The sequence below is a fragment of the Lepidochelys olivacea genome (genome assembly GCF_965140295.1).
Source record: "Lepidochelys olivacea isolate rLepOli2 genome assembly, chromosome: 6".
NCBI classification, from domain to species: domain Eukaryota; kingdom Metazoa; phylum Chordata; order Testudines; family Cheloniidae; genus Lepidochelys; species Lepidochelys olivacea.
This window is the reverse complement of record NC_140416.1, coordinates 2993499-3005527: the sequence shown is the minus strand read 5'-3', so window position 1 is coordinate 3005527 and position 12029 is coordinate 2993499. Positions and strand designations below refer to the sequence as shown.

Below are 12029 nucleotides of genomic sequence, written 5' to 3'. Positions count from 1 at the left end.
ATTCTGCACTTGCTCAGTCTGTAGCTGAACAGCTCCTGACTACTGTCCAGGCTGCCTGTGTACAGCTTCATGAGCCATGGCATTAAGGGGTAGGCTGGGTCCCCGAGGATAACTATGGGCATTTCAACATCCCCAACAGTAATTTTTTGGTATGGGAAGTAAGTTACTTCCTGCAGCTGTTCAAACAGACCAGAGTTCCTGAAGATGCAAGTGTCGTGCACCTTTTCCGGTCATCCCACGTTGATGTCATTGATGCTTGCAGCACCATGGAATAGAACCCCTTTAGGTTTATGTACTGGCCGCCCCAGTGTTCCGGGGCCAAGATAGGGATATGAGGTCCATCTATCACCCCACCGCAGTTAGGAAACCCCAGCACATTAAAGCCATCCACAATGGTCTGCACATTTCCCAAAGTCACTACCCTTGATAGCAGCTGGTCAATGATTGTGTTGGCTACTTGCAGCACAGCAGGCCCCACAGTGGATTTCCCCACTCCAAACTCATTCCCGACTGACCTGTAGCAATCAGGCATTGCAAGTTTCCACAAGGCTATGGCCACTCACTTCTCAACTGTGAGGGCTGCTCTCATTTTGGTGTCTTTGCACTCAGGACAGGGGACAGCAAGTCACAAAGTTCCATGAAAGTGGCCCTACGCATATGAAATATTCTCAGCCACTGGGAATCATCCCATACCTGCAACACCTTGTGTTCCCACAGTCTGTAGTTGTTTCCCGGGCCCAGAATCAATGTTCCACAGCATGAACCTGGCCCAAAACTACCACAATCTCCCAATCACCACATGCTGTGCCGTCTGTGTCCATGTTCTCGTCCTCATCAATATAGTAATCACGCTGTCATCGCTTCCTCACGCGGTTTTGCAGGTACTGCACATACCGCTGGATAATGCGCGAGGTATTTACAATGGTCAAAACTGCAGCGGAGATCTGATCGGGCTCCATGGCTATGGCGCCTGCATGGATAAACCTGAAAAAAGGGCGTGAAACGTAGTAGAGCAGAATGGCAGCAGAAGCTGTGCTGTTCAGTTCACGGTAGCCGAAGAACGGCGGAAAATGGTTGTCTTCTGTAGCTTTCACGGATGTGGGAGCCCAGGACAGACCACATGGAGAAGCTCGGAAGCGTGGCAATAGCGGGAGAGCAGAGTTGGCAGTGGAAGCTGTGTTGCTTGGTTCACGATGGTAGAGAAGAGTTGGCAGCAGAAGCGTTTGATGAGGAAGAGAAAGAGTAGATAGTAAAGATTACATAGGAAAATGAGAGATGGATTCATAGTAGCAAGAGAGCAGCGGTGCACTGCCTGCTGAAAGTAGAATGGCGTCTGCATGCCAAGAAGGCGTGAAACAATTGTCTGCCATAGCTTTCAGACAGCACACACCCAGAAACACCCGCGAGAATGTTTTTGCCCCATCATGACCTGGGAGCTTAACCCAGTATTCCAGTGGGCGGTGGGGACTGTGGGAACTGTGGGATAGCTACCCACAGTGCACCGCTCCGACATTCTATGCTAGCCTTGGTACTGTGGACTCAATCCACTGAATTCACGCTCTTTGGCGGGGACACAGAAGACCGAATGTATAAAATAGCTTCAGAAAATTCGAATAGAATAATTTTGAAATAATTTCATACTTTAGACATACCCTTAGTTAACAGAGACTTTCCCAGTGCCCAGTGTTCAGCCTTTCTGGTCAGTCTGCAACTTCAGCAGTTCTAGCTTCTTCTGGTCTTCACTCTTACTTATTTTTCTTATTTTTCCATCCCTATTTCCCTTACCTGAAAGAAGCAAACAAAAAATAACAAACCAGTAACCACTTTGTCTGTTCTTCACCCACCACACCCAAAACTCACTTAAAATCACTACCAATGTCTCAAAGCAATCAGCTGTGCACAGATCCTGCTCCACGAAAGCTTACATACTCTTGTGGGTGGAAACCCCTTCCCCCAGAAGAGAGATGGGGTGCAATGTCACACTCTGTTTCACAGACTATAAATTATAGGAAACAAAAAAAATAAACAGAAGAATCGGGAGGGAGCTGACATGTTGAGAGATACTTTGGAGCAGCATCTGTAGAGATGCTGCAGAGATCTTCTGTGTTAACCACCAGTTTGGGGAGTATCCTCCTTTTTGCAGCCTGCCCTGACCTTGGCATTTTTACTGACGACTGACCCAGCTACTTCCGAGTCACAGGAGGCAGAGAAGCCAGGAGGAGGAGTCATGAGCATGACTTCCAGATGAAGAAGGGGCACAGTGTTTCCTGGGCACAGATCTGGAGTGACAAACTTCAGAGTTTCTGAACAGAAAGAAGGGGGTACTAACATGCCCTGGAGCACTGATAATACCATCCAAGCCCACACACCTGTGCGGGGTAATTTCCGCTACCATAGTGAAGAAGGGAAGAGTCATCACTGGGCCAACCAGGGATCCCCTTGGTGGGAGGTGATGACCACAGTGTCCTTGTGCATCTGCAGCCATGCATCAGTGCATGGGCCCATCCCTGTGGTAGCCTCATGCTTTCATGCCAATCGAACACTCCTGCCTCTCGGAGAAGTGGATTAACTACATCGATGGAAAAAACCCTTCCATCAATGTGGGATGCATCTACACTACGGCGCTGCTGCACATCATAGCTGTGTCAATGTAAAGGCCTTAGTATAGACATTCCCTGACTCAGTGTGGGATATTTCCCCCTTCCTATTAAAGCTATTTTTCTATCCTTTTCCTGTCACTCTTCTCCCTCCCTTGATAAAGCTCTTTCCTTCTTTCGATAGGTAAATATGTTCAGAAAAGTTAAAATTTCTCTTCTCAGAATAATTCCTTCCTTTCCCTCCCATGAACAGCGTAATTCTTTCATTAACCGAGTTACTGCCTCTCGGAGACATGGATTAACTACATTGAAGGAAAAACCCTTCCATCAATGTGGAAAGCATCTACACTCTGGCTCTCCTGCACACCATATGTAAGCCAAGTAATGGCTTTAGTATAGACATTCTCTGAATCGATGGGCGAGTTTCCCCTGTCCTATCAAAGCTATTTTTCTCTCCTCTTCCAGTTACTCTTCTTCCTCCCTTGGTAAAGCTCTTTCCTTCTTCTGTTAAGTAAATATGTTCAGAAACATTGAATATTTCTCCTCTAAGGATAATTCCTTCCTTCCCCTCCCATGGATGGCTCACTGTCATTTCAATTAAAGGCTGCAATGCTCTGAAACTGACTTGTTTGCCTATCACTTCCTTGTACCCCTTTGTTTTTCCTCCCTTTGCTTAAAATGAGTTGAGTACATGCTCAGAACCCTAAAATCAGACATACAGTCGAATCTTTCCCTGTTTGCTAGCCACAGCAACATTATCCTTCATACTTCTGGAACTGCTTCCTTGCATGGCAGAGGTTAAATTTGGCTTTGATGACTTTGATATTTACTCCCTGGAGCATCTTTGCTCCCAGGACAACAGGTATGCACAGCAAAGGCAATTAATGTTGTTGTTGTATCTTTCCCTGTGGAAATGGAAAACAAAGAGCCAGAGCATCAGCTGGCCTGAATCGCTGTCTCTCCCATGAGGTCTTTTTAATATGATACAAAACTGAGTTAAACATATTCCACTTTATTTGTTGGTCACTTCTCCAAATGTCTCTTTAAGTAATTTCCCAGCACTGGGACACAAAGGTGTCTATAGATGGGTGAATTTCTTCTGGACTAATCATTTATTGTCAAAAACAATACCTTTTGGATTGACCTGAAACTATTCACAAATGTGTTACAAATACTCCTAATAGCTTTGTCCCAAAACAATGTGTGTGAGCGGGGGTAGGATTTAGGTATTGGTCGCAACGCAGCCACCGTAGGAAGCGGTGGTGGTTCTTCCCAATGTAATTTTTAGCCCAATAGTTGGGGTGGTTACCTTTGAGGTGGGAGATTCAGGTTCCTTTTCCCCTTCTGTCCAGTGCTGGGCAAGCTTTGTGTGACATTGCACTCTATATGCTTTATGAAAATATGCTCATGAATGTGACGTAACTGATATATGCTTTATGCTAAGTGTCCCATGTAATATATCATTATAAAGGTTATAATCTATTAAGTGTGTTCATCCTGTTTGTTCACATGGATTATTTTTATATCTGGAATTAGGAGAATAAGGTATACATTTGTATTACTGAAGTAGACATTTTAAGTGGAGGCCATTAAGGGTGCTTCAGAATCAATGAACTGTGAATGGCTCTGTTTACCTGCAAGCCTTCCTGTGTACCTGTGGGCCAACCCAAGAAGAATGGAGACTGGGGTCTTACAGTGACATGTGACCATGTCACCTGATACTGAAATCCATCTTGAAGCTTGTACTTTTCCAGAGCGGGGTGGGATTCCAAAAAAGGATTCCTGCCTTAGGGAAGTTCTATTCAACTGTGGAAGGCAAACAATGAGTATCTTCAGCTGGCTTCCCCACCCCACGGAGATACCTGCAAGCACCTAGAAACAAAAGGACTGTAACCACAGGAATGGGTGAGAACAGGCTGGACCCAAGTCAGAAAAGGCATCTGACCTGAGAATGATTTTACCTCAAGTAACAACTGGGATAAGAAGTTAACATTTGTAACTGTTTTTTGAGTGTATTAAGCTTATCCTTGCATGTTTTGTTTTATTTTGCTTTGTGACTTATTTTGTTCTCTCTGTTATTTCTTAAAACCTCTTAAATCTACCGTTTATACTTAATAAATCACTTTTGTTTATTTATAAACTCAGTCCAAGTATTTGTTACCTGGGGGGGCAAACAGCTGTACATATCTCTCTTACAGTGATATAGAGGGCAAACATTTGTCATTTTACCCTGTATAACCTTTATACAGAGTAAAATGGATTCGTTTGGGGTTTAGATCCCATTGGGAGCTGGGTGTCTGTGTGCTGGAGCCAGGTATCCTGCTGAACTGGTTTCAGTCTAGATCTGAAGTTTTGGGGGTGTGGCCCACACCCTCAGTCTGTGTTGCACCAGGCTAGCATGCCTGGCTCAAAAACTCAGGGTTCTGGGGGACCAGGCTGTAAGGGAAAATGGGCTCATAGGTAATTTCAGCACATGAGGTGACAGTCCCAATGAGGGTCTCTGTGACCAAATCTGTCACACTCTGGACTTGGATTTCCTTCATTTCCAGAAAGCATCCCAGCCCCTGAGCTCTTGGTGCTATTCCAGTCTGGGCTGCTCTCACCTTTCAAAGTTGTTCAGCTGTGGATAACTAATTAAATAACCCTTGGAAAAGAGACTTGAAATTGAGCATCTCACACTCTAGGTGGATGCCCCTAGCACCAGCTTATAAAATCATTCTGTCTTTCTGGCCCTGTGAGTCTCCCTGTGTTCTGTTCACTGATTTCAGCTGTGGTCTGCGGACCTTGTTGGAATATAAACAAATTAAGAATAATAACAATATCATAATGAACAATACTACCACGGGTTCTGCAAAATTATATTACAATTGTCTGTGAATTGAATTCACCTGTTTCCACTCCCCATCACTAAACCAGTACACAGTTAAACAGATTCAAGATTTGGTGAGGAGTTTGTTCATTGCTCTCCTCAGGGCGTCCTTCACCTCCGTGTTTCTCAGGCTGTAGATGAGGGGGTTCAACATGGGGATCACCAGCATGTAAAACACTGAGGCAACTTTGTCTGTGTCCATTGAATAGCTGGAGGTGGGACGTAAATATATGAAGAGGAGGGTGCCAAAATACAGGGCCACAGAGGTCAAGTGGAAAGTGCAGGTGGAGAAAGCTTTGTGTCGACCCTCAGCGGAGTGGATCTTCAGGATGGTGGAGATGATATAGATAAAGGAGAGGAGGACAGTCAGAAAGCTGATCAGTTGAATGCAGCATGTAACAGCAAAGACCAAAATCTTATTGATGTGGGTATCAGAACAGGAGAGCACCAACAATGGTGGGATGTCACAGAAGAAATGATTGATGATGTTGGAGCTGCAGAATGACAGCCGAAATGTACAACACGTGTGTATCATTGAATTCACCACCCCCAGAGCATACACCCCAGCCACCAGCTGATTACAAAGCTGCCTGGACATGGTGACCGCGTAGAGCAGCGGGTTACAGATGGCCACATAACGGTCATACGCCATCACAGCCAGCGAGAGGCACTCAGCATCTGCAAAAACGATAGAGAGATACAGTTGCACAGCACAGGCAGTGTAAGAAATGTTTTTACTCTCAGCTAAGAAATTCAACAGCATCTTAGGGGAAATTATCAAGGAAAGGCAGAGGTCACAGAAGGACAAATTCCTGAAGAAAATGTACATGGGGGTGTGGAGTCGGGGATCAATCATGATTAACAAGATCATCCCCCCATTCCCCAGCAGGGTGACACCATAAATCAGTAGGAACACCCCAAAGAGGGGGACCTGCAGCTCCGGACGATCTGTCAATCCTGAGAGAATGAACTCAGTCACATCCGAGTGATTTCCCTCTTCCATCTCCTCTGAACAGAGATCTGGCAGCTACAGAGATGGGGTTAGGTGGATGGTGAGAAAAACCTGTCCCTTCTCTGTAATGAGGTAAGTGAAGATAAATGGAGAACAGTTTCTTAATGGACATCAGTACCCGCTCAGGGAAGGGCTTCGTCCATAGAGCCAGGTGTTCACAGAGGGTCATTCCAGATGTTCGATAAAATGCACATGCTGTGCATATACAATGACACGCAGGTTAATCATGTCCCCCACACAAATACTCCTGTTCACTCATCGGAACAGAAAACAGAGACCTGTGACTCTGCTGTTGGAGAATCAGTCTGAAGAGATTATTCCTTAGCTAAAGAAGGGGTGAGAGTAAAGGAGTGTCAATCTTTCCACCCTCTTTGGGCAAGGGGAGCTCTGTGGCTTAGCATGTCAATTTGGGTTAAAGTTGCCTACTGTGCTAGATAATCTTTTTGGTATTTACTTGAGCCTGAATGAAAACCTAGAGTTATCATGGGAAGCCCTGGCTTCAGTGACTAGGTAATTGCCTATTTTTTTCCAACCAAGGAGGTTCCTCCTTTAGCTGGAGGGGTCGGAGTTGGGGCTGAGGCATTCGGTGCTGGAGGTCTGGAATTCAATAGCTGCTGAACCCCATGGTGTCTGCGTGTTTGTGTCTGTGACTCTAATTCTGGACAATAGCACGTACCTGCTGAGAAGAGAGAGAGAGATGTGGTGGAATTTCCCCATTGATAGAAACTGTCAATTTGGAGCATCAGGAAGTTTTACACTGAGATGTGTGATCTATGGGACATGATTCTCGAAGCAACTGGGAATACCTGAGCTCAGAGAGCCAAAACACATAATTAATGAATTCAGTAAACCAAAGCCATCCTCGGTGTAATTGGTGCCCTGGGGATTAATTTGACCTACTCTTTCTTACTGTGTTATTAAATGACGCAATATCTACCAGAGTTACAGAGTATCAGGTTTGGGGTATATTTCATCCTGCTGTTTTCAGTGCAAGCTGGGTACTGCATAGAGCTGATCCATAAAGGATTTTTTTTTTCTGGAGACCAAAACCTTTTTGCTAAAAACTTAATATTTCAACTCAGATATACCATGGGGTGCCTCAGATATCACACACCACCAATCTCTTGCATGGGCCAGGCTCCCATGCTGGACTACATCCCCCATGATGCATGATGGTCTCTCCTCTTGCTGAACGGCCCTGGAAGATCATCAGAGTCCCACAGCCATGGTTTAGGGAGGAGGGAAGTTTGGCTTTTTAGATGGAAAGCTGATCATTTCCAGGGAAAAAAATAATTTCATGGAAAAAATAGTTGAATTGAAAATCCAATTTCCTATCAAAATCTTCTCAAGAAAAATTTTCAACCAGCCTTAGCAACACATTTGGAATTAAAGGAACTGAAAGTTAGATTCAGGTGAAACATACTAATTATTTGCAGCCATAGCTGATATCTTCACTGCCATTCCTGGTTTCAGAATCACCTCATTGTCCTGGCCCCACTACGTGAAATGTAAAATGTGTAAGGTATGTAAGAGTACTCCAGATTATCTAGCTATTTATGGCATGCCAATCACCATGGTATCCTACGTCCTTCCATTTCTAGGTTACTCCCCAAAGTAGGAAAGATAGATTCACTCATTTGGCTTAATGGAGACCACATGATGACCAGAGGAGCTCAGGAAGACACCACAGCGTGCTTCGGACTTCTGCAGTTCACAAAACTATCCCTCTTGCATGCATATTATCTGCACACAGAGCTCAATTTAACATGATAAATAAGTCAATAGAAATAGTCATGCTCTCATCACAAATATTTATACATTTTCTTTTATAATGTATGTGAAGATATAAGATTACACTGTTATTCATACAAGTTCCAAACTGAGGCTGGCAAACTGGTCTGTCTTAATCAAAGAAATGTACGATCTGCTTAATTTTGTATCTAAGCTGTAAACAGAGTCATTAAGCAGAAAGGGAAACAAAGGTAGCCCAAAAAGATGAGGAAAAAGCAGAAGGGAACATCCTTCTACATAGAGTTTTTCTCTTCCGGGAAACAGGTGCAACTGTTTGTATTAGGAAAAAAACTTGATGTTCCAAGTCAGCTATATTCTTTAGTATAATCCATTGGCTTTCTCTGTATTCAGAAACTCCAAAGTCTGTTACTCCAGGTCTGTGCCCAGGAAACACTCTGCCCCTACTTCCTCTAGGAGTCATGCTCATAACTCCGCCTCCTGCCTTTCTGCCTCCTGTGACCCGGAGGTGCCTGGGGCAGTCCTCACTGAAAACGCCATAGTCAGGGCAGGCTGCAAAATGGAGGATGCTCCCCAAACTGGTGGTTAACACTCAATATCTCTGCAGCATCTCTGCAGATGCTTCCACAAAGTATCTCGAAGCAGGCCAGCTCCCTTCTGATTCTTTTGTTAATTTTATTTATTTCCTGTAATTTATAGTCCGTGAAACAGAGTGTGACATTGCACCCCATAATTCTTTATAGAAATAGGCTCATGGCTGTAAATATGACATATCTGGAATATGTTTTATGCTAGGTAGGCCATGTTACATATCTCGTCAAAGCTTATGATCTACTGTTTGCATGCATGTATCATTATTTATTTGAAGTTATGAATATTGGCTATTTACTTGTTGGAGTTTAAGTAGCCTCAGTGAAGCAGTTGGTCAGCTTCTTGAGAAAAGACTATTCTCTGTAAGTGCCCAATCAAGAAACACTTAAGCTAACAATGACCTTTGAGAGACGCCAATCCACATGTGAGCTTTTCTGGGAATGTGGCATCGGCCTGCAAGTAACTGAGTCATGCATGGACACGTGACTTGCCATGTGGCTCCAAAACTCCATCTTGGAGCTGTATTCTGCAGAGGAGATGGGAAGGGGTTTCCACCCACGAGAGAGAGAGAGTATATAACCCCCTGTGGAAACCCCTCGATTTTGTCTTCAGGTGTCACAAAAGGTCGTCTTTCTACCCCAAGGAGATGCCTGAAAGAAACTGGAAAAAAGGACAGTAACTACAGGGGTGTGATTGATTGCTGGACCCAGACAAGGAGGAAGTGTAGTCTGTAAGAGAGGCTTATTGCAACATCTTTGAGGGTGACATTTACCTGCATTTAGTTTTTTACTGTATTAGGTTTAGACTGACGTGTTTTATTTTATTTTGTTTGGTAATTCATTTTCTTCTGTCTGTTATTACTTGGAACCACTTCAATTCTACTTTCTGTATTTAATAAAATCACTTTTTACTGATGTATTAACCCAGAGTATTTATTAACACCTGTCAGAGATGGTCCAGATAATACTCAGTTCTGGTGTGAGTGCAGGGGAGGGGAATAGATGACCTCTTATTTCCCTTCCAGTCCTATGAGTCTATGATCGCACAAGAAACCCTGCACTGGGAGGAGGGGAGACGCCTTCCAGAGCACTGGGCAGGGTAAGGGACACACATCTGCCAATACTTGATAGTCAGCTTCACTGTAACCCCCACAACACGAACACACAGAGTGCCTGATGAACACCAAACACACACACATACAAAGTGACACTGAGCTCAATCAGAATACAGAATAATCTCTACTGGGAAGCTGGGACAGCTGCAATATTTCCAACTTGCCTGAACAAAGAGAACCGAAGCGGATTCTGCTGCCCTGGAAAGGAGATAGGAGTGGAATTCCCTACTGGTCTTTTCCATTGGTAGCTTCTCTGAGGCCTGGTTTATGCTTAAAAATTAGATCAACCGAGCTCTGTCGCACAGGGCTGAGAAACGTTTCGTACCATGTTCAACGCAGTTAGGTTGTACTGACCCTCAGTGTAATTCTTCCTTTGACCTACCTATTGTCTCTCGGGGACATGGATTCACTACATCGAAGGAAAAAACATTCCATGACTGTGGAAAGCATCTACACTGTGGCGCTGATGCACACCATAGCTGAGTCAATGTAACGGCCTTAGTATCGACATTCCCTGACTTGATGGGGGGGTTTCCCCCTTCCCATTAAAGCGATTTTTCTCTCCTTTTCCATCGCTCTTCTCCCTCCCTTGTAAAGCTCTTTCCTTCTTTTGATGGGTAAATCTGTTCAGAAATTTTTACTCTCAGCATAATTCCTTCCTTCCCCTCCCATGAATGTCATTTCAATTAAAGGCTGAAATCCTCTGAAACTGACTTGTTTCCCCATGACTTGGTGGTACCTCTTTCTTTTTCCTCCCTTCACTTACAATCAGTTAAGAGGGATGGAAGCAGTACCTGCTCAGAACCGTAAATTCAGAGTCAAATCTTTCCCTGTTTGCTAACCACACCGATGTTACCCTTAATACCTCTGGAACTACTTCTTTGGCCAGAAGAGGTTAAATTTGGCTTTGATGACTTTGAGATTTGATCCCTGGAGCATCATTGCTCCCAGAAAAAAACGGTGTGCACAGCACATGCAGTGAATGTTCTTGCCGTGTCTTTCCTTGTGGAAATGGAACACAGATGGCCAGATCATCAGCTGGCCTGGATCGCTGTCTCTCCCGTGAGGTCATTTTACCATGAAAAAAACCTGAGTGGACTGTATTCAACTTTATTTGTTGTTCACCTCTCCAAACATCTCTTTAAGTAATTTCCCAGGGTTGGGACAAAATGTGTCTAGAAATGAGTGAATTTCTTCTGGACTAATCATTTATTGTCAAAAACAATACCATTTGGATTGACCTGAAACCATTCACAAATGTGTTACAAATATGCCTAATAGTTTTGTGCCAAAGCACTGTGTGTGTGCAGGGGGAAGACTTAGATGCCGGTCACAAAGCAGCCACTGCAGGAGGCGGTGGTGGGCCTTCCCTTTGGAATTTTTAGCCCAAGAGTTGGGGTGTTCACCTGTGAGGTGGGAGATCCAGGTTCAATTTCGCCTTCTGTCCAGTGCTGGGCAAAGCTCTGTGTGACATTGCACTCCATATGCTTTATGAAAATATGCTTCTGACCAGTTGGGAAATCTAGTCCTCTCTCCCTGCCAGGGCAGCAAAATCCCCTTCGATTCTTTTTGTTCAGGAGAGTTGGAAATATTGCAGCTGTCCCAGCTTCCCAGTAGAGATTATTCTGCATTCTCATTGAGCTCAGTGTCAGGCTGTGTGTGTGTCTTTGGTGTACAGTTGGCATTGAGTGTATTGTATGCAGTGGGCAATGTGTGTGTTCTGTGTAGTGGACACTCTCTCTGTGTGTTTACTGGTCATTATGTGTGTGTGTGTGTGTGTGTGTGCTTGGTGTGCAGTGAGCACTATGTGTGTTCATGTGTTGGGGGGTACAGTGGAGATGAATGTCAAATGGAGGCAGGTGCATTTCCCTTGCCCTTCGCAGTGCTCAGACTGCTGTCCCCCCTCCTCTCAGTGCAGGGTTCCTTGTAAGATCATAGAATCATAGGACTGGAAGGGACCTCGAGAGGTCATCTAGTCCACTTACTTGCACTCATGGCAGTGCTGAATATTATCTAGACCATCCCTGACTGGTGTTTGTCTAACCTGCTCTTAAAAATCTCCAGTGGTGAAGATTCTACAACCTTCTTAGGCAAGTT

General features: G+C 44.4%; 1 protein-coding gene across 1 annotated transcript; it reads right to left on the bottom strand.

The window, feature by feature from the left end:
- Window positions 1-5530: 5530 nt before the first annotated feature.
- Window positions 5531-6469, bottom strand: LOC311522687 (olfactory receptor 5W2-like; the record flags this gene model as incomplete). The annotated part of the gene is made up of 1 exon (XM_084632177.1): window positions 5531-6469. One exon carries the CDS (start codon window positions 6467-6469, stop codon window positions 5531-5533), a length of 939 nt encoding a protein of 312 aa, XP_084488303.1.
- Between the last annotated feature and the right edge of the window lie 5560 nt (window positions 6470-12029).